Source organism: Salmo salar, chromosome 29 (assembly GCF_965601325.2).
Source record: "Salmo salar chromosome 29, fSalSal1, whole genome shotgun sequence".
Classification (NCBI taxonomy): Eukaryota; Metazoa; Chordata; class Actinopteri; order Salmoniformes; family Salmonidae; genus Salmo; species Salmo salar.
The window spans coordinates 14,271,727-14,298,014 of record NC_138319.1 but is presented as its reverse complement, the minus strand read 5'-3'; the positions used below and the strand labels follow the sequence as shown (position 1 = coordinate 14,298,014).

At 42.3% G+C, this 26,288-nt stretch overlaps 3 protein-coding genes across 10 annotated transcripts in view; 2 read left to right on the top strand and 1 right to left on the bottom strand.

Moving 5' to 3' along the window:
• LOC106590164 (arf-GAP with SH3 domain, ANK repeat and PH domain-containing protein 1) overlaps positions 1-4,915 on the top strand; it is a 72,281-nt gene extending 67,366 nt beyond the window's left edge. For all 6 annotated transcript variants that reach the window (XM_014180835.3, XM_014180831.3, XM_082970676.1 and 3 more), the window contains 3 exons: positions 58-557; positions 814-936; positions 3,541-4,915. In XM_014180835.3, the coding sequence (XP_014036310.2) occupies positions 58-557; positions 814-936; positions 3,541-3,615 (698 nt within the window). In that variant the 3' untranslated portion in view covers positions 3,616-4,915. The remainder of the gene's footprint in view (positions 1-57; positions 558-813; positions 937-3,540) is intronic.
• A 776-nt stretch (positions 4,916-5,691) lies between these two features.
• eef1a1l3 (eukaryotic translation elongation factor 1 alpha 1, like 3) lies at positions 5,692-8,842 on the bottom strand. The gene is made up of 7 exons (XM_014180836.3): positions 7,981-8,842; positions 7,721-7,900; positions 7,311-7,607; positions 7,075-7,225; positions 6,741-6,997; positions 6,313-6,547; positions 5,692-6,060 (listed from the first exon to the last, which is right to left on the bottom strand). Exons 1-7 carry the CDS (start codon positions 8,122-8,124, stop codon positions 5,948-5,950), a joined length of 1,377 nt encoding a protein of 458 aa, XP_014036311.3. The 5' UTR covers positions 8,125-8,842; the 3' UTR covers positions 5,692-5,947.
• Positions 8,843-8,983: 141 nt separating this feature from the next.
• LOC106590167 (CYFIP-related Rac1 interactor B) overlaps positions 8,984-26,288 on the top strand; it is a 38,416-nt gene continuing 21,111 nt past the window's right edge. Inside the window, exons 1-2 of one of the 3 annotated variants that reach the window (XM_014180837.3) lie at positions 8,984-9,113; positions 21,540-21,628. The gene's annotated coding sequence lies outside the window, so the exon portion shown is untranslated. Of the gene's footprint in view, positions 9,114-11,646; positions 11,822-21,011; positions 21,236-21,539; positions 21,629-26,288 lie in introns of those variants that run through there. The other 2 variants (XM_014180838.3, XM_014180839.3) reach the window with 2 other exon arrangements.

Sequence of the window (26,288 nt, the reverse complement as noted above, 5' to 3'; positions counted from 1 at the left end):
GGCTTACTGAGTCAACATGCGTTTAATATAGTACCTGCGTCCTGGTTCTTCTCTTAGTGGCACTGCGTAAGATCGACACCATACACCCGTCTATGGACAAACCCGGTCTGCCTCTGGAGGTGCTCCAGAAATCCCCTCCAGGACCTGAATGCCTAACAAAAGCCATTCTACCCGACAAGCCCCAACTAGGGGACCTTCCCCCCAAACCCCAGCCCTCTGAGCTGCCCCCTAAACCTGGAGAACTGCCACCCAAGCCCCAGCTCTCCGACCTCCCCCCCAAACCGCAGCTAGGGGACCTACCACCTAAACCCCTGCTCAAAGATCTACCCCCCAAACCTCAGCTCTCTCAAGACGGCCATCCGAAACCGGGGGCAGCAGATCTGCCCAGTCCGAGACCACCCCCTGGAGAGCCTGCGCCGAAGCCCCACCCCCCGGAGTCAGCGGCGGCCAATCAGCAGGTAGAGACTGAGAGCCCGTCCTCCCAGGGCAGCGAGGACACCAATGGGAGCCCGGCGTGTGCTCCAGACACACCAGTGCCCTTGCCCAGGAAGAATACGGTAAAGTTCACTTAAGGACACACAGCAGAAATCAGAGCGCTTTAATGGTATCATTGGGTAATATCTGGGTAGTTCTGCAAATGGGTCCCACTGGTTGGTTGGGCCAGTTCCTCTTGGGTTGAAGCCACAGACAGGGTTGTAGTGGAATTGTTAATGGTTGGGTCACAACACAGAAACTTTTGGCAACCAGACCATTCCACGTACTATTTACTGTCTCTGGTGACATTTCTGGTGATGTTCATATATGTGTGTTTAGGGGAAGACCAAATCTCGGCGGGTGAAGACCATCTATGACTGCCAGGCCGACAACGATGACGAGCTGACGTTTGTGGAGGGAGAGGTGATCATAGTGACGGGTGAGGAGGACGGGGAGTGGTGGGTAAGTAACAGCTCTCTAACAGGCTCACTGATGTTACCCTAACACGGTTAGATTAGATTAGAGTAGAAGTTTAATAGTCACATGTACAGGGTTGCAGGGTACAGTGAAAATCTTAAACTCCAATCTCCAACAATGCAAGTCAAAGTAAAATAAAAACAATCAACAATCCCCAAATACAGGTGTCCCAAGCCTGTAGCATTATACCCAAGAAGACTCAAGGCTGTAATCGCTGCCAAAGGTGTTTCAACAAGAGTAAAGGGTCTGAATACTTAAATAAATGTAATATTTCCGTTTTTTTGTTATATATATATATACATTTGCAAAAATGTCTAAAAACCGGTTTTGCTTTGTCATTATGGGGTATTGTGTGTAGAATGATGAGGGGGAAAAAACAATGTAATACATTTTACAATATGGCTGTAAATGAAATGTGGAGAAAGTCAGAATACTTTCCGAATGCACGGTATATTAGAAGCTATAGAAATGTATTTATTAATGTCTACATTTGTTTTTGCTACTTTTATTCTATTACAAGCACCTTATTGCATACGTTTTAATTATATTATGTAATAAAATAAAGGAAAATTGTATTTTAAAAAATCTGTGTGTGTGTATACAGTACCAGTCAAATGTTTGGACACACCTACTCATTCAAGGGTTTTTCTATATTTTTACTGCTTTCTACATTGTAGAATAATAGTGAAGACATCAAAACTATGAAATAACACATGATATCATGTAGTAACAAAAAAGTGTAAAATTCTATTTTAGATTTTTGGTTCTTCAAAGTACCCTTTGCTTTGATTACAGCTTTGAACACTCTTGGCATTCTCTCAACCAGCTTCACCTGGAATGCTTTTCCAACAGTCTTGAAGGAGTTCATACATATGCTGAGCACTTGTTGGCTGCTTTTCCACTCTGCGGTCCAACTCATCCCAAACCATCTCAACTGGGTTGAGGCCGGGTGATTGTGGAGGCCAGGTCATCTGATGCAGCACTCCATCACTCTCCTTCTTGGTCAAATAGCCCTTACACAGCCTGGAGGTGTGTTGGGTCATTGTCCAGTTCCACTAAGCGCAAACCAGATGGGATGGCGTATCGCAGCAGAATGCTGTGGTAGCCATGCTGATTAAGTGTGCCTTGAATTCTAAATAAATCACAGACAGTGTCACCAGCAAAGCACCCCCACACATCACACCTCCTGCTCCATGTTTCACGGTGGGAACCACACATGCGGAGATCATCCGTTCACCTACTCTGCGTCTCATAAAGACACGGCGGTTGGAACCAAAAATCTTACGTTTGGACTCATCAGACCAAAGGACAGATTTCCACCGGTCTAATGTCCATTGCTTGTGTTTCTTGGCCCAAACAAGTCTCTTCTTCTTATTGGTGTCCTTTAGTAGTGGTTTCTTTGCAGCAATTCAACCATGAAGGCCTGATTCACGCAGTCTCCTCAGAACAGTTGATGTTGAGATGTGTATGTTACTTGAACTTTGTGAAGCAGTTATTTGCTGATTTCTGAGGCTGGTAACGCTAATGAACTTATCCTCTGCAGCAAAGGTAACTCTGGGCTTCCTTTCCTGTGGCGGTCCTCATGAGAGCCAGTTTCATCATAGCGCTTTATGGTTTTTGCAACTGCACTTGAATAAACGTTCAAAGTTTTTGATATGTTCCGTATTGACTGAACTTCATGTCTTAAAGTAATGATGGACTGTCGTTTCTCTTTGCTTATTTGAGCTGTTCTTGCCATAATATGGAATTGGTCTTTTTACCAAATAGGGCTATCTTCTGTATACCACCCCTACCTTGTCACAACACAACTGATTTGGCTTAAAGGCATTAAGAAGGAAAGAAATTCCACAAATTCACTTTTAACAAGGCACACCTGTTAATTGAAATGCATTCCAGGTGACTACCTCATGAAGCTGGTTGAGAGACTGCCAAGAGTGTGCAAAGCTGTCATCAAGGCAAAGGGTGGCTACTTTGAAGTATCTCAAATATAAAATATATTTTGATTTGCTTAACACTTTTTTTTTTTTTTTACTACATGGTTCCACATGTGTTATTTCATAGAGTTGATGTCTTCACTATTATTCTACAATGTAGAAACTTTGGGGAAAAAAACTTGAATGAGTAGGTGTGTCTAACCTTTTGGCTGGCACTGCATATATATATATATATATATATTATAAATATATATTTTTTTAATACAATTTTCCTTTATTTTATTAGGGAAGACCTAGGTCTCTTTTTCAAATGTGCCTTGCACAATACAACACAAATTTACACTATATATATATATATATATATATATATTAAAATACAAAACACATTAAAATACAAAAACACAGTCATGTGAAGCACAAGTAGAACATCACAAATCACCCAATGGTGGGGAAGTGCCAAGATGGAGGCGCAGTGGCTTGAACAGCGTCCCCTGTAAGTCATCTAGTGTGTACATAAATCATTGGGTGTTACCTTAAATAGTTACAACTTTACCATACTCACACTGTCAAACAAACCTAATAGCTGGCTAAACATTGAACAAGAACACCTGTGCAGTGCTGTTCTCCTCAACTCACATATTCTGTTTCCTTTCAGATCGGCCACATTGAAGGGCACCCGGAGAGGAAAGGGGTGTTCCCAATGTCCTTTGTCCACATCCTGAGTGACTGACAGCCAGACGAGGCTTGCACTAACCCCTCCCCCCCCCGCCCTAATCCCTAGAAGTACCCCTGTACTGTAAATAGCTACTGTAACAACCTGACGTGAAACCAGTGTTCTAAAGAAAAAAACGCAATGAAGAAACCCAAGTAGGCTCAACTAGCCACTGGATGCTGAGCACATCCATTTTGTAAATAAAAATGTGTGTATTTTTCCTCTTACCAGTATTATCTTAATCTTAGAGCACGACCTATGGCTGCCGTAGCCACTCTTACCCTAAAGTGTATGTTTATGCTGTTACTGTGTATATATGTATGTAAATATATTTGTGTGTGTGTGTGTATATACATGTTTTATTGTACAAACATGTACAAGAATACATGCGTTCTCTGCCTGCCAGATAATAACCAAGTATCAGGGCAGCCGTGTTTGCATTTTATCTGTAATCATTTTACTAGTCATCCCTGATATCATTGCTTGCATTTCTGGAGAAGGCCGAATGTGAAGGAATAGGAAAGATCATCTCACTAGTCTCACCGTTTCCTCATCCTACACCACATTAGACTGGAGATTCTCATATCTCCAACTGAAACCTACCAGGATTACTCAGCCGAGGATTAAATATGTATTCATTCAATGTATTCCTTGTTCTTGCTCGCTTTGTGTGTACATGTATTCGGATTGTTTTACAGTATTGACACCTGCTGCTACTGTATGGTGGGATATCAGAAACCCCTGTGGAACCGCACAGGTCACCAGTAGTAGACTCCTTAACACCGTTTCACTCTGTCAAGTTATGTGGAACTGAGCAGAGTGCTATTTAAAAAGCCACTCAAATCAGGGTTTGAAGAACCACTTCTGATAGCCACTAAAACTCACAAGTACATATGGGAAGGTCAATGTCAGTAAGCAAGAATGTGAAAATTCTGATGGCCTGGAGAGATTTGAACAAATGTCCAATGACATTTCAAACTTTAATGTAGTGGCGTCAATGATTTCCAGACGAGAGCTCCACTGTTAAGGATACAAACTAAAATGTAGTTTGTGGATATTTATTAAATCCAGCGAGGCAGTCAAGCAGAAATAAAGTTTGCGTGTCAGACAGGGTTGTCCCAGAACGCTGAGTACTTTTTTTGGATGACAGGCAATTGCAAATAGTGAACAGGATATGTACCCTTCACTCCCCATTGACTTCATCTCCTCTGGTATCAACCCCAATCATTCCATTGTACTAATAAGTGTTGTAATGGATTTGATGTCTTTATTATACTGAAAAAAAATAAAGGCAACATGTAAAGTGTTGGTCCCATGACCTGAATTACAAGATTCCATTAATGTTCCATATGCACAAAAAGCTTCTCAAATTCACATTTTAGTGAGCTTTTCTCCACTAAGCCTAAATAATCCACCTCACAGGTGTGGCATATCAAGTAGACTAAACATGATAAAGGTGCACCTTGCACTGGGGATAAAAGGCCACTATATGCAGTTCAGATGTCTCAGGTTGAGGGAGCATGCGACTAAGACTGTCCACCAGAGCTGTTGCCAGAATTAAAGTTTATTTCTCCAAGCCAACACAATCACTTTCCATGTCCAAATCAAATCTTATTGGTCACATACATGGTTAGACGTTGTAGCGAAATGCTTGTAACCCGGCCTCAACCACATGGATGGCATTGCAGGCGAGCAGTTTGCTGAAGTCAGCTTTGTGAACAGCGTGCCCCATGGTGGCAGTGGGGTTATGGGCAGGCATAAGCTGCCTTTAATTGATGTCAATTTGAATGCACAAAAACTGATAAGATTGAGGCCCATTTTTTAATTATGCAACCATACGCATATTCCCAGTAATGCAAAACACAGATTAGGCCTTAATTTCAATTGACAAGCCTCATTTACTGTAACTCAGTGTAATCTTAAATTTGTTTGGGTTACATTTTGTTCAGTATGCCAATAGTAGTGTCAACCATGATGCCTTAAATTTTAACAAGGCTAAAATGTCTAGTAAAGAAACTTAGGTGGTTGCTGTTAAGCCAAGGAATAGTCACTAGTTTACATTTGCCACAGATGTACAGAACTTCAGTGAAAAAGTAATTTTGAAAGGACTTTTATTTGTCAGAAGCTTTTTGCACAACCTTCTACATTTGTCTAAGACAGGCCATTCAATTGTTTAAGTTACTCCAGATGGTAGTACAAGCTAAGAGAAGCAGTTTTTCAAAAAACGCAACAGTGCTTTGTATTGCAACACAAATTATATATATACACAAACTATATACAGAAACAATAGTCAACTTAAAGCTTTATCCTCAAGCTCTTTTTCATACCAGAACTGCTGGTAAAATAAAAATTATTTTGAGACTTGGCCTTTCTGTGCATGCTTCTTTGATCCATGGTCCTTATCCACCGACTTAATGACTCCCACAGCAACAGTCTGTTTCAAGTCCCTCGCTGCAAACCGACCTGGAGACAGAACACATGTGGATAACAAATTACTTTTATTGTTAAAACCAAGTCAGCCATATTTTAGGTAAGGCACATCTGGTGAACAAGCAGTAATTTATCAAAAGACAGACACATGATGCAGAATCAACATTTGGATGGGATAGAAAGCCATGAGCTAATCAAACATTACACTAGAAATGTACCACTTAGTTCCAAATGTTCCATGCCCACTACCAGTGATATTGCCTGAAAATATTGAGAGAAGGGTACCTAAAGGAGGGTAGGTGAAGAAACTCTCCACACAGAGGGGTCTGTTGGGGCTCATCTTGACAGTGGCAGCGTCACCAGACTGCAGGGTCTGGGGAAAGTCCTCCAGCTTCTTCCCTGTGCGACGGTCAATCTTCTCCGTCAGCTCTGCAAAGCGGCAGGTCACATGGGTGGTGTGGCAGTCCAGTACGGGAGAGTAGCCAGCCTTGATTTTGCCAGGATGGTTCAGGATTATGAGCTGCGGGAAGACAGACTTCAGTTAAACAGTACTGGGCTACAGAACAGGCAGAGGGATCTGCACTAGTGGGGGGGGACAGATTCACATCTTAAACCAGAGAAGATTGGTTTGACAAACCATCAGTACATTAGATAATGGGACACTCGCCTTCAATACTGAATTGCCATATTCAGATACGGACATTGCCCTGTACCTGTGCCACAAAGCTGTTGACATCAGAGGGAGGGTCATGCTGGGCGTTCCCCGCCACATCACCACGGCGGAGGTTCTTTACAGACACGTTCTTGATGTTGAACCCCACGTTGTGGCCAGGCCCAGCCATCTGCAGACCCTCGTGGTGCATCTCAATGGACTTGACCTCGGCAGTCAGCTTGGCAGGAGAGAACATCAGGATCATGCCGGGCTTCAGGATCCCCGTCTCGATCTTCCCCACTGGAACCGTGCCCACTCCTGTAGAACAGGGGAAAAGCGACAATTAAACTACTCACAATTTGTGAAACATGTAGACACCATGAGCCACCGCTCACCTCCAATCTTGTATACATCCTGCAGGGGCAGCCTCAGAGGCTTGTTGGCAACACGCACTGGTGGATGGATGGAGTCCAGGACTTCAAGTAGAGTTCTCCCATTTGCATGCCCTTCCCCTCTCTTGACTTTAGAGCCTTTGAACCAGGACATCTACACAGCAGAAGAGGGTTCTCATGCATCACAGATGGATAAAAGTTACTTAAATGTGGACGAATGTGATTACAAAAATACTCACTTTCTGAGATGGGGCAAGCATGTTCTCACCGGTCCAGCCAGAGATGGGAACAAAAGGCACAGCAGTGGGATCATAGCCGATTCTTTTGAGGAAAGTGCTCACACTTCGGACCACTTCACCAAAGCGCGCCTGGTTGTATGGTGGCTCAGTAACGTCCATTTTGTTTACAGCGACAATGACTTGCTTGACACCGAGTGTGTAGGCAAGCAAGGCATGCTCCCTGGTCTGGCCATTCCTGGAGATACCAGCCTCAAACTCCCCTTTGGCCGCAGACACGACCAGGAGGGCAACATCAGCCTGAAATGAATGGTGAACAAAGGCTTAAGAAAAGGTTACCACCAAAACCAGTAATTCATATTGGCCTGAAGTGTTAAAAGCCCCCAGGCAGAGACTACAATGGGCAACTTCACCTGTGATGTCCCTGTGATCATGTTCTTGATGAAGTCACGATGGCCTGGAGCATCAATTATCGTGATAGTGTATTTGTGTGTGTTGAATTTCAACAATGAAATGTCAATGGTAATTCCCCGCTCCCTCTCAACTTTCAGTTTGTCTAACACCCAGGCATATTTGAAAGAGCTCTTGCCCATCTGTAGGATGAGAGAATTTAAAATTAGTTACAGTTGTAGTTGCTTAATACATATAAATATTACGCCAATTAGTTCCTTACCTGGGCTGAAGCCTTCTCAAACTTCTCGATTGTTCTTGGGTCGACACCGCCGCATTTGTAGACCAGGTGACCAGTGGTGGTTGACTTTCCGCTGTCAACATGGCCTATGATGACCACGTTTATGTGGGTTCTCTCCTTCACCATTTTCAACTAGCTTCTGCTAACAGATAAACTTCAGCCAAAGAAGCCTCTAAGAGTATAGTGCTCGAAATTGAATATAATAATTGTTTGCGTTACCCAAGTCTAAATACTTTCGCACCTCGCCGTCGTAAAGGACTATTGTAAAATGTAGGTGACATTTTATAGTCGGGGCTCCAGTAATGTTTTGATTGAAGTCAGGCATGTGCATTCATTAATGCGGCCCCTCAATCAGCGCACATGTGCAGCCCATCATCGTTTCCTTTTTTCCCCCGGTTCTTGAAGTAGGCTAATCATATATCAGACGTGACTGGACAGGTGAAAGCCAAGGAGCAAAGTTCTTGCTTAACGCTGACACAATCATGTTAGATCAGTATTTCAAAGAAGGGAGAAAGAAATTGTATTTTCCAAAGTATTTCGAACATTTTTCATAGCCTACTTTAGTTTTGAATATTATGTTCATACTTTAATTGTATGAAAATGTAGGTCTTAAATTAACATGGAATTGCAATTTAGCCTATATACTGGCTAAATGAACGTTTACTTTCCACTTTAGACTATAGCCTATGTATTATTTGTCGAGGTGGTTATTGTTTCACGTTCAACTTGGCCTGATAGGTGTAAGGATTTTTTTAGGCAAACATTGCTTCGGGCTATTCTTTTATTTTTTTTCTTGCGTATTAGGTTACACGTTAATGTAACACGAAATTGCATGACATGTTTCAACACACTGTAAATAACATTTGATCTCGGCAACATAAAGACAGTAATACTAATCCGCCTACTGTAGCCGCGACCCGTTGTTCAGTTGTGTTTGATTTGCATTCAATGCAACCTCTCGCGCGTTGTTGAGGATGGAACCTGTCTGTTGCACAATGACGTTATACCAACCCGGAAATAGCGGACAACTGAAGCAAATCGTTATTCTTTGAGCTGCTAGCGTGGTAGCTACCAGGTGGAGGACGACTGCCTTTTCTTGCACTTCGAGCATTACGGTAAAAGCAATAAAGTAATGTTACTTGTAAAGATGGTCTTCAACATAATATTGTTTTGTTATTATTGATGTTTGGCTAAGTAAGTGTGCTGCTGTGAATAGGAGCAGAGTATTCAACAGGAGGATCATTCATTGGGGTCTGTATACTGTAGGTGCTTTTTTAGCAACGAGGGTGTATTCACTAGCGTCGCTTTCAATTGTATTGGGTTGCACAAAAACAGTCCGTGGGAAACAAGAAGTTAATTACAATTCCATTTCAATTTAATGTGCCGGTGACAAGGACGGTTGGTCATTATGACGGGGGAATTTGAGACCAAATATCTAAAGGATACTATTATTAAACAAACTTTCCAAACGTGGGTCTGTTGTAGACACACTACCTCTCTGCTTGTCTTATGTCAAAATAAAATTCCTGCACGTGCGCCATAATGTGGACAAAAAAAATTATAACTTTTGGGGGACTTTTATTTTGACACGAGGTAAGCAGAGATGAAGTGGGACTGTTTGGAAAGACTGTTTAATAGTATGATATACGAGTTTATGACTTAGGTACCCATACCTGATAAGCATTCATATTGAATATGAAGATTAAGAATTTGAAATAATTTCCATCCCATTTGAACCCCATTCCATTCCTCTGCTGCAGTGTCTCATACCTCGAACGTGGAAGTGAAAATGTTCAGAAAGCTAGTGTTAGGCTTTAAATGTCATGTTTATAATGTGACTCGGCTATGGTCTATTGACATGATGTTGAGTGCAAAATCTGCTGTACAAATCTCACACTCTTAACCTCAATGCTCTGTATGTAGGCTATAGAGTCACATGACTTATGGCCTACTTTTCCAAACCATATTTCAAATCTGAGATGTAGCCTACAGAGACCAATAATGGAGTGTTATTACAAGTTACCAGTACAACTCTACAACCATATTCATTTCACTTAGGATTGGCACTGTGATCTGTAGTGTAAACATGTTTGAAGTGACAGTGCTTAGATTAGGGACATGTGGTTGGCAGTAAGACTATCATTGGTTCAAAGAGGTACACTGTGGTCCATCGTATGACTGTTACCTCCATGGCTCATCAGAGGGTAAACAGGCTTGGCCAGCATGGTGCTTGTATGGGGCAAACACACCAGTACCTGTCCTTGTCCACTGTAGGAACAGATGCTGTAAATAAAGTCTATCTCGTTGTGTTATATACCGTATGTGGTTGTCAGCCATGTCGCAAGAGAAATATAGGCTAGCTTTAATTTTACTTTTAATCTTGAGGAAGTTGAATCTAAAGTTACCAATTGGGAGTTTTTTCCTCCATGTGGGAGCATCAAGATCATTACAAGTTGAAATGCCCGATACGGGTCTGATGGTGTTTTTGTCCTGGCATCTGGCCAGCCATAGCAAGCATCTGAGTGGATGTCCACTTACAATACCTGTTATGACTGGGGTAGAGGTGGTGAGGAAATGTGTGGGGGAAGGTGTGAAAGTTGTAATGTTAAGGTGCAGATCTGTAAGACAGGCTACTTATACCAGAAGTTGTTCCTGCTGATTTGCATGCAAACCAAAAGGAGGAAGCAAGGCCTTCAGCTGGGGTGCGCGTTGAGGTGTTTTCTTTAAGAGACGTAGACAGACTTCCTTTGTCACTTCACAAACTACATTTAACGGTGCATGTGGTTTGGTGATGATGAGGAGATAAGAATATCAGTATCAATCTGCGTCTGATCTGTGAGAACCCTTAAGCTGTTTGATCTGTTTTTATGAGACAAAACATTCATTTTCGCTTTCCACTTTTTTTTCAAAATGCAGGTACAATAGACTGGTGCATGCCCCAACCATGAGAAATGGGCCATTTGAATTAGTCGTTATCACATACCTGTAATTGAATGGGTCATTAACAAAGAGAAAGATCATTTTAGATGAATCCCATAAAACCAGTGCAGCCAGGCCAGACAGTTCAGTAACAACTAGGAGTATTTCTGCTGGCTGTTCCTACTGCTCAGAGACCGGTTGGGTTTGGCCAACTTTCTGTGAAATCACCATGAAAGCCTCTCACTTCAGTGGTAGCTCAATTGAGTTGACCCAGTAAAATTCTCTCAACTGAATCTCGATCTACTCATCCTGTACAGCACGATGACTCATAAAGGACTGCATTGCATTTCAGTTTAGTCTTGATCAATTCTGGAGCGTCGTTTATTTTTTAGAAGATACACATACTCCACATGCTTTGTATTCCCAGTATAGGTTAATGCATTCATTCTTTGTTCATCTGACACACAACTTTATTACATTATAATAGCACAACAATATACAATATTATCCTAATAAACATAACATACCAAGACAAATATTTGTGACCTCTATAGCCTTCCTAACTGAGTGACAGTTCTTTCTTACATTTAGATTTTACATGCACCATACCTTTATTACTGTAGGCTACTGTTCATATTGTTCAGTGCATTTGTATTAATAGCTGTAGGCTACTTTGACGTCAGCGTGGATTCGCAGGCTGTAAACCCATTTTTCATCCCGCTCCCTTGAACACGCCCAGTATTACGAAGCGGTGGTGGACTCTGTATCCTGGTCGCTCTTGATAAAGTCGTTTTCGTCCTGTGATTTACCAGTGAGACAAGACCATTCAATGAATTAACGGGAATAACTGTCCGCCGCTATGTGATACACGGACCATTCTGTTCGCCAATCTCTGATCATAGTTGTAAGTATTGACAACGGATTGCATTTGTTGTCCTTTACTTTGTAGCAGTTTCTTTACAGGATAACGTTACTGGCGAAGGCTGCGTGGCCGATGGAGGTGATTGTAGTCCGTAGTAGCCTACATGTGCTTAGAAATACCGCGACATATCTTGCACTGCAACTGAAGTTACGCGAAATTTCACCGTACACATTTTTGGAAGGAAAAAAAACGACTGCGCTCATTGGCGCGCCACAAGTGCTCACACACAAACTTTGCAGAGCTGTATTGCAGTTCACATGTTTCGTAAGGCAATCATTTTAGTTGATTCACACTGACTCACTTATAGGGTTCGACGGTGGGACTGCATACAGAGAACTAACCGAGGTTGAATTTCACCTATGAAGTAAACTAGATTAGCGTTCCTAATCGGTTATGTACCACCAAGCAACATTTGAGCTTTCACTGTATTCATCTCTTCTGATGGATACTCACAATCATCAATTCAAAATCAGTAGGCAGTCAGTCTACAAATATGTTGATATCATGACATTTATGTTGTGTGTTGCATGGCCTGTGGACGCGTTGTATCCACTCACTTCAGTGAGTACCTCAAGAAAAGGGATGTATTTGAATAAAGCTAGTTAAGTGCACAGGGTCCTCTTACTTTTTTTTGTCGGACACGTTCTGTCTTGTTATTGTTGGCTCTGCTGTCAAACAGACCCAAAACACATCAACGAAATATGCGTTGTTATTTTTAGGAATGTGTGCCCAAAAGTCGACTCAAGACTAGTGCATTTCTCTTATACTTGCTTTGTTTTTGTTTGGTCCTGTATGAACGCTCCAAATTCCTGACCCCCGCGTATTGGCCAAGGAAGACAGGAATCTACTGATGCTAGTCCAGGATTCAGCAGGTCTGTTCTTTGCACAAGGGCAACCTAAAAAGCCCTCCTGGCTGTGCTTAACCGCTGTCTCTCAGCTACAGTGCATGTCCGTGCATGTCGACAAGCACCTTTTGTGAAGACATGACACTTTACTCATGTAGTGGAAAAAGTCAAGGTTCATCTAAATAGCATACCAAAAACAGCAGAAGCAAGGGCAACTTATTTTTAACGTATGCGCAAGGACAAGGGTATCTCTCGATGGAAACGTAGTAGGCATAGCCTATCTACAGGGACATCGTGTCTTAGGAAATATTAGGGTCACCAACCTTTGCTGTTGCTTCTGGGGCCTTTGCGCCCTGCCTTGAAAACCAACCTGGACTCGGGTAGACATAACATAGTAAATGTAAATATGTTAGCTAAAATGCTAAGTATTTGCAAACTAGCTAAGTAAGTAGTTGTTAAAGTTGCTAAATGCTAATGTTGTCCGCGATGAGATTCGAACACGCATCCTTCGGGTTGCTAGACGTCCGCGTTAACCTTTTTGTCTTATATAACCATACCAAACACAACATATGATACTCATTTGAGTGTTCCTGCTTTACATGTACTATATTACATCTAGTCTATGCGACCAAGCTGTGAAAACATCTGACGGAAGTGCTATAGTGTTAGCTCGGCCTTCTCTGGTTAGCAGATTTAAAACATGCGTTGGAGGCCGCCTTTGTTGTTCGTCTCTTGCTATGTGCTGTAAAACATCAAAGAAGGGGGATGTTGAAATTGTGTAGGCAGGGCCTATAGTTGTTGTGGGGTGTATATTGCTGGGAGTAGTTAAAAGGGGAATGTGTAGGCCTACGTTTTGCATGTTATTTCTCTGATGTGTATGTGCCAGCTCTGGGAGATGCTGACTGGTTCTGTGAAGCATTCCTTTTAACTTTCTCACTTCCCAATCCCTTTCATGCCACTGATCAGAGGGACAGATAATGTACCCTCATCCTCTCTTGGGTAGGAAGCCCGACTGTCCATATGGACCTCAAATATCCTAACTGAAATGCAACCAATCGTTCTTGGTTTGAGGAGAACATCATCTCTCCTTACATGTCAATGGGTTGTGTGATGGCACTGTATTATAGGAAGGTTATGAACACACTTAAATCTTTCAGCAGATGCTTCATCATTAGCATTCCAGTACCTGATCCAGTTATCAGTCCCTCTCTTGTATCTTCAGCAGGTACATGCAAAATGGCCTTTGCATTAGACACTCAACATTGGGCTATAAATAACCTGGCCTCTCCTGAAGATAAAGGGTTGAGGACAGAGTATCCTTAGCTTCCTGGCGAACAGGTGTATTCATTAGTGCACACTGTAGCGAAACATTTAGCAACGGAAAGTGTTTTACAACAGAAACAAGAGTTTGTAATTGGACAAGTTCAGTTAGTCCCTCCTCGTTTTGGTCAGTTTGCTTCCATTAGGTTCCAAGTGAATACAACCCTGCATCATTCACACACGTGCACACACACCCCACCACCACCACCTGTCTTCTGAAGGTTAAGATGAATCCCATACATACATTTGATTTGATTCAGTCTCCTGAGTGGTGCAGTGGTCTAAGGCACTGCATCTCAGAGCTAGAGGTGTCACTACAGACCCTGGTTCAATCCTGGCCTGTATCACAACTGGCCATCATTGGGAGCCCCATAGGGCGGTGTAAAATTGTCCCAGCGTCATCCGGGTTAGGGTTTGGCCGGGGTAGGCAGTCATTGTAAATAATAATTTGCTCTTAACTGAGTTGCCTAGTTAAATAAATGTTAAATAAATAAAATCATGGGCTGTTAAGCTGGGCATGCAAGCCTTCTGTCCCCCCCCCGCGTCAGTGGACATCATAGAGTGGGGATGCTACACCACAGATGGCACATCAGCAGGGGAGAAATTCATCTTTCACACCTCCCTGTTGCCACAGCGCCCCCGCACCAAATCTCCATCCTACAGTACATAATGCTGGAGCCATCCTATAGAAAGTAGAGTTTAGTTGTCAGCCTGAGACGGGCCTAAGCAGTGAATTACCCCTGCATACTTCTGTTTGGAGCGTTTTATTCAAAGAAAGTTTTATTTTTTTGTGTCAGCTATTAATCCATGAAATTATATGCAGGCTTTGTTATAGGGCGCGGAAGAAGCACACAAAGCTTCTTGTACCAATACCTTGACTCCTCATCACATAAAGCTGCTGTTTTCAGAATATCTGACCAGCCAACTTGAGACATTTTTAATTTCCCCCCCTATCAAAGCCTGAAAGCAGCTGCCTCTCCCTTTGAAGCAATTTGTAATTATGCCCTCTGACTGTGAAATCGAGATGACTCACAGTGTGACTCCACCAGTTGCATTCTCTTCCTTATTTTCAGTCGCTTGGCTACGTGACAGCTCAATCGTGTTCTCAACTTCCTTTTTTACTGTGGTAGAGTATAGTGGTAGCCCTCTACAGTTTCGAAAAGGTAATCAGCTTTGCTTGGGTGGGATCTGTCAGAGATTGTTACATTTTAGTAGTGCATTCGGAAAGTATTCAGACCCCTTGACTTATTCTAAAATTGACTAAATGTTTTTTTCCCCCTCATCAGTCTAGACACAATACCCCACAATGACAAAGCAAAAACAGTTGTTTTGACATTTTTGCACGTTTATTAACCTCTCTGGGCTAGGCGGGACGAATTCGTCCCACCTACGCAACAGCCAGTTGAATCCCGTGGCACGATTTTCAAATACCTTAGAAATGCTATTACTTCAATTTCTCAAACATATGACTATTTTACAGCATTTTAAAGACAAGACTCTCGTTAATCTAACCCCACTGTCCGATTTCAAAAAGGCTTTACAACGAAAGCAAAACATTAGATTATGTCAGCAGAGTACCCAGCCAGAAATAATCAGACACCCATTTTTCAAGCTAGCATATAATGTCACATAAACCCAGAAGACAGCTAAATGCAGCACTAACCTTTGATGATCTTCATCAGATGACAATCCTAGGACATTATGTTATACAATACATGCATGTTTTGTTCAATCAAGTTCATATTTAGATCAAAAAACAGCTTTTTACATTAGCATGTGATGTTCAGAACTAGCATACCCCCCCGCAAACTTCCGGGGAATATACTAACAATTTACTAAATTACTCACGATAAACGTTCACAAAAAACATAACAATTATTTTAAGAATTATAGATACAGAACTCCTTTGTGCAATCGAGGTGTCCGATTTTAAAATAGCTTTTCGGTGAAAGCACATTTTGCAATATTCTCAGTAGATAGCCCAGCCATCACGGCTAGCCATTTAGACACCGTCCAAGTTTAGCCCTGACCAAAGTCAGATTTACTATTACAAAAGTTTGATTACCTTTGTTGTCTTCGTCAGAATGCACTCCCAGGACTGCTACTTCAATAACAAATGTTGGTTTGGTCCAAAATAATCCATCGTTATATCCAAATAGCGGCGTTTTGTTCGTGCGTTCCAGACACTATCCGAAATGGTAAATCAGGGTTACGAGCATGGCGCAATTCGTGACAAAAAAAATTCTAAATATTCCATTACCGTACTATATTCCGACCGGGAATCTCCGTTTAGGTAAACAGAGGAAAGAAAACAAAGCATTCGGTCGACGCAGGCACGAGCCTGAGTCTCACAGTACTGTAACCAGCCACTACCCAAATGCGCTACTTTTTTTCAGCCAGAGCCTGCAAAGCCACGATTCAGCTTTTTGCCGCCTTCTGAGAGCCTATGGCAGCCGTAGGAAGTGTCACGTAACAGCAGAGATCCTTTGTAATGGATAGAGATGGCAAAGAAGGCCAAGAAATGGTCAGACAGGGTACTTCCTGTACAGAATCTTCTCAGGTTTTGACCTGCCATTTGAGTTCTGTTATACTCACAGACACCATTCAAACAGTTTTAGAAACTTTGGAGTGTTTTCTATCCAAAGCCAATAATTATATGCATATTCTAGCTACTGGGCAGGAGTAGTAACCAGATTAAATCGGGTACGTTTTTTATCCAGCCGTGTCAATACTGCCCCCTAGCCCTAACAGGTAAAAAAAAAAAAAACTGATATCAAATTTTACGTGTTCAGACCCTTTACTCAGTACTTTGTTGAAGCACCTTTGGCAGCGATTACAGCCTCGAGTCTTCTTGAGTATGACGTTACAAGCTTGGCACACCTGTATTTGGGGGTTTCTCCCATTCTTCTCTGCAGATCCTCTCAAGCTCTGTCAGGTTGGATGGGAAGCGTCGCTGCGCAGTTATTTTCAGTTCTCTCCAGAGATGTTTGATCGGGTTCAATTCCGGGCTCTGGCTTTGCCACTCAAGGACTTTGAGACTTGTCCCGAAGCCACTCCTGCATTGTCTTGGCTGTGTGCTTAGGGTCGTAGTCCTGTTGGAAGGTGAACCTTCACCCCAGTCTGAGGTCTTGAGCGCTCTGGAGCAGGTTTTCATCAAGGATCTCTCTGTACTTTGCTCTGTTCATCTTCCCCTCAATCCTGACTAGTCTCCCAGTCCCTGCTGCTGAAAAACATCCCCACATTATGATGCTGCCACCATGCTTCATCGTAGGGATGGTGCCAGGTTTCCTCCAGACGTGACTCTTGGCATTCAGGCCAAAGAGTTCAATCTTGGTTTCATCAGACCAGAGAATCTTGTTTCTTATGGTCTGAGAGTCCTTTCGGTGCCTTTTGGCAAACTCCAAGCGGGCTGTCATGTGCCTTTTTACTGAGGATTGTCTTCCATCTGGCCACTCTAAAATAAAGTCCTGATTGGTGAAGTGCTGCAGAGATGGGAGAACCTTCCAGAAGGACAATCATCTCCATAGAGAAACTCTGGAGCTTTGTCAGAGTGACCATCAGGTTCTTGGTAATTTTTTGCTACCCTTCCCCAGATCTGTGCCTCGACACAATCCTGTCTCGGAGACTCTACAGACAATTAGTTTGACTTCATGGCTTGGTTTTTGCTCTGACATACTCTGTCTACTCTTTGACCTTTTATATAGACGGGTGTGTGTGCTTTTTCCAAATCATGTCTAATCAATTGAATTTACCTCAGGTGGACTCCAATTAAGTTGCAGAAACATCTCAAGGAGGATCAATTGAAACAGGATGCAACTGAGCTCACTTTCGAGTCTCATAGCAAATGGTCTGAACACTTATGTAAATAAGGTATTTCTTTTTTTAAATGGTAAATAAATGTGCTTGCCTAAATGCCAAGCGTCACGTCTGGAGGAAACCTGGCACCATCCCTACGGTGAAGCATGGTGGTGGCATCATCATGCCGTGGGGATGTTTTTCAGCTCCAGGGACTAGGAGACTAGTCAGGATCGAGGGAAAAGTGAACAGAGCAAAGTACAGAGAGATCCTTGATGAAAACCTGCTCAGGACCTCAGACTGGGGCAAAGGTTCATCTTTCAACAGGACAACAACCCTAAGCACACAGCCAAGACAACGCAGGAGTGGCTCTGGGACAAGTCTCTGAATGTCCTTGAGTGTCCCAGACAGAGCCTGAACATGAACCCGATCAAACATCTCTTGAGAGACCTGAAAATAGCTGTGCAGCGACGCTCCCCATCCAACCTGACAGAGCTTGAGAGAATCTGCAGAGAAGAATGGGAGAAACTCCCTAAATACAGGTGTAGTCGCTGCCAAAGGTGCTTCAACAAAGTATTGAGTAAAGGGTCTGAATATTTATGTAAATGTGATATTTCAGTTTTTTAACATTTCTAACCCTGTTTTTGCTTTGTCATTAAGGGATATTGAGGGGGGGGGGAAACTATTTAATCAATTTTAGAATAAGGCTGTAACGTAACAAAATGTGGAAAAAGTCAAGGGGTCTGAATACTTTCCGAAGCCACTGTATGAGTGTTTGTTCACTGTCATGGAAAGAGTGCATGGTATTTTCAGTAATCAACTTGGGCTAGCATCAATGCAGGTTTTTATTGCCTGCCTGGTGCTTGTAATGCGAATGGAGACGACTGAGGCTGCCTCAGAGCTACAATTCTCCACAGTGCCTAATTTGTTTTAACATATTTTGTTGGAGTGTCACCTCTATGCATACAGATCTGCTTCAGTTTTTGTCGGGGGGGGGGGGGGGGGGGGGGGGGAATCGATGCCAGAGTTAGACCTTAGTTAAGATGTGTTTTGTTCCTAAGGCTTATGTAACCGGCTCTAGTTTGAATATGATCATCCACACCCCCTTGAATAAAAAGCGTGAGCCAGTTTTCCTCCTCGGCTCTTAAGCCCCATCTCGCTCACAGTGAGCAACTGGAAGCTGTTGCCACGGCAACACGCGTTTTAATTGAGAACGTATCAAACATGTAAAACGACACCGCCTAATTGAACAAATTGTGTCCCTCGCTTCGTAGTCAGCGAACCTTTTTACTACTCTGACAAACGTCTCACTTTTTGCTCGTGAGCGGATCGTTCTTGTTCAGCGCGACACGATGAGGCCGAGGAGAGCTGCGACTGCTTACCCTCTGAAATGCAACGTTGCTTTGTGTCTTCTAATTGCTATGTTTTAAATTAGCACAAACCTAATGTTCTTGGAAAGTCATGTTCCCAACTGACCCTGGATCTGCGGACCACGCAAATCATCAGCCGCTATTGATTTGAATGATGGCCTGCTTCATAGTGGCAGCACATTGTAGTTTCCAACATGTGTTGTCCCACATATTGACCTCTCTGTAAATGCAAACACGTTTGTTGACAGTCTGTTTATTTTTCAAAGACTCAAGGAAGTTCCGTTTCTACACTACAAGAATTGCTTTTGTTTCTCTCCACTTAAATACTCTGTGCATTTATGATGCTCATCTGTTTTTCGGGGTAGCGTTATTGCGATTTAAAGAAACCTGACATGCAATGGGTCAATCAATATTTCTTTCACATGCATCAAGCACTGACCCTCGGGTGTGTCAATGAATGGTCACTCCAGATGCAGTGTAGCTACAACCGGTATAATATGGGACCTGTTTACCAGGCCATTATCACAATGTAATTTAGAAAATTAATTCAACTGCCGTCCTACAATCAGGGTCTAAACTAGAATCTATATTCAAATTGTTGTTTGCTTAGTTCTCTCAGGCTTGGTTCTGCCTATCGTGTTGTTACATATTAAGACGTGTGTGTGTGTATATATATATAAATATATATATATAATAGAAATGACAAGTTGACCCAACAGTCTCTTGAACAGCCTGTATCTTAGAACAGTGAATACAATCTAAACCAAAGCTCTTATTCCACATCACATTGGTGGGGTTAAAGCGTAGTACCTCCAGCGGTGTTGCTAAATGATGCGTAACTTATTCCATGACGCCTTGGCACCGATGTCACTTAATGTCCAAAGTGACAAGCCAAGTCCATTTTTATTTTATATCGACCTAGAGCCCCTTGCTATGGCGATACTTCCCCTTTTAAAACCTACAGTGTATCATAAACAAACAGTGGTAATAAGGTTCTACAGTGAAACATAAAGGGTGACCTGAAAGGAAGTAGATATTTGATATCCCATTTCCACAAGTATAACTATGAGGGGACTTTGAGCACAAAGTTCTTCAATTTCGAAGTCTTGTGTGGATTTCAGCCAACTCCAAGCCGAGTTACCTGCTGAAGGTTTCTCTCCAGAGCTCACTCTGAGTGACTGACTCGTTCGGTTGATGTAGGCCAAAGTCAAAGAACTAGAAGTCCAATCGCATTCATGCATGAGCACTGCTAGTTCATTATGGCAGGCCATTTGTTCGCAGCCTATTTGTATGCAGGCTGGTGAATAGTGGAATAGTCCAGCGCCCCCGGTCCTAATTGTCTCCGTCTACTTAACCTGCGTTCAAACACACTCCGGAAAGGGCCAGAGAACTTGAGAGGAGTGTGGTTGGGGTTCATGTTCAAGAGGCTTTTCAAATCCAAATGGTTTTAAAAGAAAAGATCAGGTTGAAGCATATCTTGCCATGAGGGTTCTCTTCACCAGTGATTCTCAAAAGGGTGGGTCAGAAGTCTGGACCCAGTGCTGGGACTGGTCATTCTTGGGTCAGTTAGCTATAAATCCTTGGTTGTGGTTATCAACATGGTTATGTCTATTTGGTGTGTCACAAAATTCAAAAGGCTTTATGTGGGTGACAATGCAAAAAAAAAATAATAAGTTTGTTGTGACCATAGAAATAGAACATCTATGGTTGTGACAATGACGATTTCCCCCCCCCCCCCCCCCCCCATCTTGCACCTCAAACCATTGGCTGATTTTTAATTGCAGTGAACACAAGTCTTGGTTGAACAAACATTAAGAATGTTTTTTCTGGGCTCTATTGTAGCCTAACAGGAGGAAGTGGACTAGGGAGTGCAGTGGAAAAGCCGAAGTACACACAGAATGAGAGGAAGTGTTGCACAATAGGAAGTGGTGTGCGTCTGGCTGCTGTGCCTCCCAGTTTCTATAAGACTGCTGCAACGTTGCCCATCTCAAGAAACCCAGTCTGCATGAGAGTCACGAAGGGCTGCACCAGTGACTGACTATTGTCCAATAAATTCTCAACCTCTGGTAACATTGCATTCATGTGGCCTGTAATGTTAAGTGTTCAGTATTCTAGGGATAATCAAGTCCTGGAGGTTGGAAATGTTTGTTGTGGCCAAGTGAAACTTTTGACCTCTTACATGATAATTGGACCAGAGGGGTAGACCAAGAGGAATATCGAATGTTGAATATTGAATATTGTCCAGGTTAAGTTTTGTCGCAAAATTTGTGGTCAAAAAGGAGCAAGAAAATTAGTTGATAAAGACTTTGTTCGTATCTGTTTTGGGAGGATGATTTGACTCACTCTGACTTAACGAACCTTTGTTTTCAGAACCTGACTTCCGCTGGAGGACTGTGACCTTGGCCACCCGCCAGGCTCGGCCTCCTTCCTCCTGACTGACACCTCCAGAGCTTCTGCTGGTTAGTATTAACACAAAGTTACCCCTATGCGCTGATCTTGTCAGTTTTGCATTTCCCCTGCTAATGGTAGGTTAGGATTGGGGGGAGGGGAAACGGATCCTAGTTCTGTAACTAGGGGAAACCTCACCCCGGAGCTATCAACACCCACTGCTGTCATGTCCTGACTCATCTAACTTTAGGGTTCAGCTGTAACACCACAGCAAAATATGCTATTCTGCTACAAGGCCTTTCTATTGGATTCTTTATACCTCAAGTGGAAAATGACTTTGTGGATCTTCAGCTCTAACCGTGGTCACTCTTAAGCATAGTTCTTTCTCCATTTTAAGTTCCTGTTATTATTTGGAGTTAGAAGAACGCTGTGGTTTGACTTTTTCCCCCGTCAGGGTCACAATGTGAACACGGTTTGTGTAATGCTGGTATGGAAATGAAGTGCGTTGTGGGCCATGGTGTTGGTCGGAGTAATGCGGGTGCCTCCACTTTCTGCTCTGTTCTCCAAGGCTGGTGGCAGTCCTGCTTATGTAACTAGGGTTTGTCACTGGGTCACCAGGGGTTGTCTGACCTCACAGAGGTGAAGCTGGCAGTCAAGACAAAGCGTTGGAACGTGTTTTCTTCAGCAAACAAGAGCTTAGTCCAGTGGCTTAGGTCTTATTGTTTTTCTATCTGATTAATAGTTAGTTTGGCTGGGTTTCTGTCTGAACATTTGTGATGTTTAAAAAAAATTTAATAATTATGCTAGTTTAGCCAATGTAAAATGGCTAGCTAGTTAGCTGTGCGTGCTAGCAGTGTTCTATCGGTGACGTCACCTGCTCTGAGAACTTGAATGAGTTGTTTGTGGAGTGACAGATAGGTGTGTTCAGAGGGTCCTTAGTTCGAGCTCAGGTTGAGTCAAGGAAGTGGGACGGAAGCAACACTGTTCCACTAGTTCCCTGACCCTCACACATTCAGTATTTTGCGTTGTTATATCAAAGGTAAGGTGTTCTTCTGTGGAGGCTAATGTGTCTGTTGTGTCCTAGTGTGGCTGTATACAGATCGAAGCTTTTACTGTGGTTTTCTGGAGCACCTCACCTACACAACAAGCCCTAGCTACAACTAAGCATAGAATCTTCCACAGCTTCCTTTCAGACACACTGGATCAGTCAGAATTAGAAATAGGTGATAACATCACTACCCTCTGTTACAGTTCCTGCCTGTGGGATTTTTTTCCTCCCTTGTTTATATTTTCCCTTCAGTCTCCTTGGAGACCGTTACCATGGCGTGGCAGCGGAGCTGTCAATCTTGGGCCTAATCAGAGGTGTCAGAGCACGTTGTTACATTACCTGCCCACCTGTCTCGCACCACAGCTTCCCACCTGTCTGTCTGATACAGCTGGAGACAATCCAAGCCGTTTAGGACTAAATAAGCCAATACCATTTCACATGTTCTGTGTGGTATGTTTGGTTAAACATCAGTTCATTAAAACCGTAGCCTAGCGGAAATATCATGATTATCATGCAATTTGTTAATGCAATAATGGCTTGGCTAAAGCTACATTGGTGTCCCTGCGAGACTCAAATCCACCGGTTTAGCGGGAACGCTAATCTATTTTAGCTAGCTCAGACTTCAGTCTGTGACTCTTTGGCCAAGAGACGGGAAGTGTTGAGTTGTAACTACAGAGTGGAGATGATGGAGTGAATGCGGCATTCCTTTCACTGAACGCTGAGGTAAGATTAGCTTCTGTAAACCAGGGGAGGTGTGTACTGTAGTAAAGTAGCCTGAGGTAAAGCTTTTCACTGTAGCTCTGGTAAAAAAAATAATGAGGCAGTACTGCCACCAGCTGGTGATGTAAAGATATTTATAAACTGTAGACTATGGTATGATGTGTCATACAGTGCCTAGAAAAAGTCAACACGCCCCTTGCACATTTTTGCTGCCTTTTTAAAATGACTTCTAAAAATGTAATCGATTTTTGTCCTACCGATATACACAACCTACTCAACTTTTCCAAAGTGAAAGACAAATTTATATACCTTTTTCCAAATTGATGCAAAATAAAACATGTCTTCACACCCCAGAGTTAATACTTGGTGGAATCGTCTTATGCACCCATTACAGCTGTGAATCATTTTGAATGAGATTCTACCTTTTCACAACTCTTAGGGCAACATAGATTGTTTTTGTCAAAATAAGCAGATTTAAGTCAGGACTGAGACCGGACCATTATTAACGCTTATTGGAAAGCCATTCTGGTGTGTCTTTGACATAAAAAATTGGGAAATTGTCCCGCCGAAAAATAAAACTCTATCCCAGGTTTAGTTATTCAGACAACTGAGGCAGCGTTTCCGCTAATTTTTTATCTGGACTTATGCTCCTTTCATATTTCTTTAGGTCCTGATAAACTCCCCAGTCATTGCCGATGATAAGCATACCCATAACATGATGCTGCCACCACAATAAATTGAAATATAAAAGGATCAATAACACTGCATTATCTCCCCATTAACCCTATAGTGAAACCATATACCCACGTTAACCCTATAGTGAAAGTAAACATAATGAAGCCTTTGTTAAAAACAAATCTACCGCAGATCATCCATTCTGTTTGCAACAAGGGTGTTAAGTAATACTGCAAGACAAGCAAATGTTTTATTTTACCTTTATTTAACTAGGCAAGTCAGTTAAGAACACATTCTTATTTTCAATGACTGCCTAGGAACAGTGGGTTAACTGCCTTGTTCAGGGGCAGAACGACAGATTTCTACCTTGTCAGTTCGGGGATTCGATCTTGCAACCCAATGCTCTAACCACTAGGCTATCTGCTGCCCCAATTAATGTTTTGGCCTAAATTAAAAACGACATGCTTGGGTCAAATCCAATACAACACGGAGTGAAACCCTCTATTTTCAAGTATTGTGGTGGCAGAATTGTGCAATGGGTATGGTTTTCACTGGAAGGGACTGGGGAGTTTGTCAGAATAAAAATAAATATAAATGGAGAAAAGCCAAGGTCAAAAGTTAGTAAAACCTGCCTCAATCTTCTGAAAACCTAACCCTGGCATAGTTTTATTTTTCAGCCTGACAATTACAAAATTATTTTTAATGCCAAAGACATACCAGAAAGTATTTCCAAGAAGTGTTGTGTTCGTGAGTGGTCCAGTCACAGTCCTGACATAACTTTGCTTGATAATCCCCAAAATTTACTGAGGTTGAGCAATTTCTGACAAAAACAATGGATACATGTTGCCCTAAGAGTTGTGCAAAGTTAGTAGAATTGTATTTAAAATGACTCACAGCTGTTTTGGCTGCCAAAGGTGCTTCCACCAGGTATTCACTCTGGGGTGTAAAGACTTATGGGTCGTTCCACGAAAGGGTCCCTTTTGATATTTTAAGTAGAAATTGTGCACAAATATTGCATTTTAAAAGCCTGTTACATTAAATAAAGTGCTCTTTTGGGAAATTCAATAAATCATGATTTTTTTTTTTATATGAATAAAGACTCCCTAAAGTGCCAAAATTCTTTGACAAGTCACTTAACCCCAACATTTGTCAAAGTTTTCACCATCATTGTAAAGCCCTAGTTATGTTGTTGCTTTGACAGTCATTTCTGAAGATGATTATTTACTTCATGTGATTTAGGGATTCATTTGAAGGAAACAAACAACAACCTGTCCCTCATTTTAAGGTTAACCCTATAGTGAAACTATTCCTTTCTGAACATTTTTTTTTCAAAAGAAACATGGAACATCTAATAGTCAAATCATAGTGTAAAAGCAGGTGAGCTGGTTCTACTCTTTCACACAACAAGCTTCCATTCCCCCTGTCACAAGGGGATTTATGGCTGATTTAAAAATGTCATCAACCATGTTACAGCCAACCCTGTTACTTTTTTAATGGGAACTTACTATAGTATTTTTATTTAACCTCTTGAGATGGGGAAAATATATATTTTTTTAAGTTGAATATGTGGTCTTTATAACAGAATGTAAAAATTTGGTAAAATCATTTTTTTTTTTACACTACTCAAAAGGCACTTTTTTAATTTTTTTTATTTAACTAGGCAAGTCAGTTAAGAAAAAAATCTTATTGACAATGACGGCCAAACCCGGACGACGCTGGGCCAATTGTGCGCCGCCCTACGGGACTCCCAATCACGGCCGGTTGTGATACAGCCTGGATTCGAACCAGCCTCAAGCTCTGAGATGCAGTGCCTTAGACCACTGCGCCACTCGGGAGCCCACCTACTTGGTGCAACGACCCATATGCAATCAAGACATCTTCATTGTTATAATTCTTTTCATTTGGAAAATGTTCAATCAGGACTCCTTTGCCTTTGGAACTGCAGTGTTTCACGAAATGGCAACTATTCATACAGTACAGAGAGACACTCATGGATCGTGTGGATGAAGACGATTTAGGCGATGTATTTCACTTGAGAGAATTTCCTGAAGGCACTTTACCATGTCAGAAATATCAATGACTTTCTTTTCGGCAAACATCTGGGAGACTGTAACACACACAGGCCCCACATCCCCATGATCAGGAAATGGGAGATGATATCGGTCTGTGGTGGGTGATATGCAGAGTGACTTGTTGTGTCAGCTAAAGTATCAGTTGACTGCTTGATTATTTATCTTCCTGTAGGGTTGACATGCTCTTCACCTCGGCAACATCCGCTCCCCTGAGCA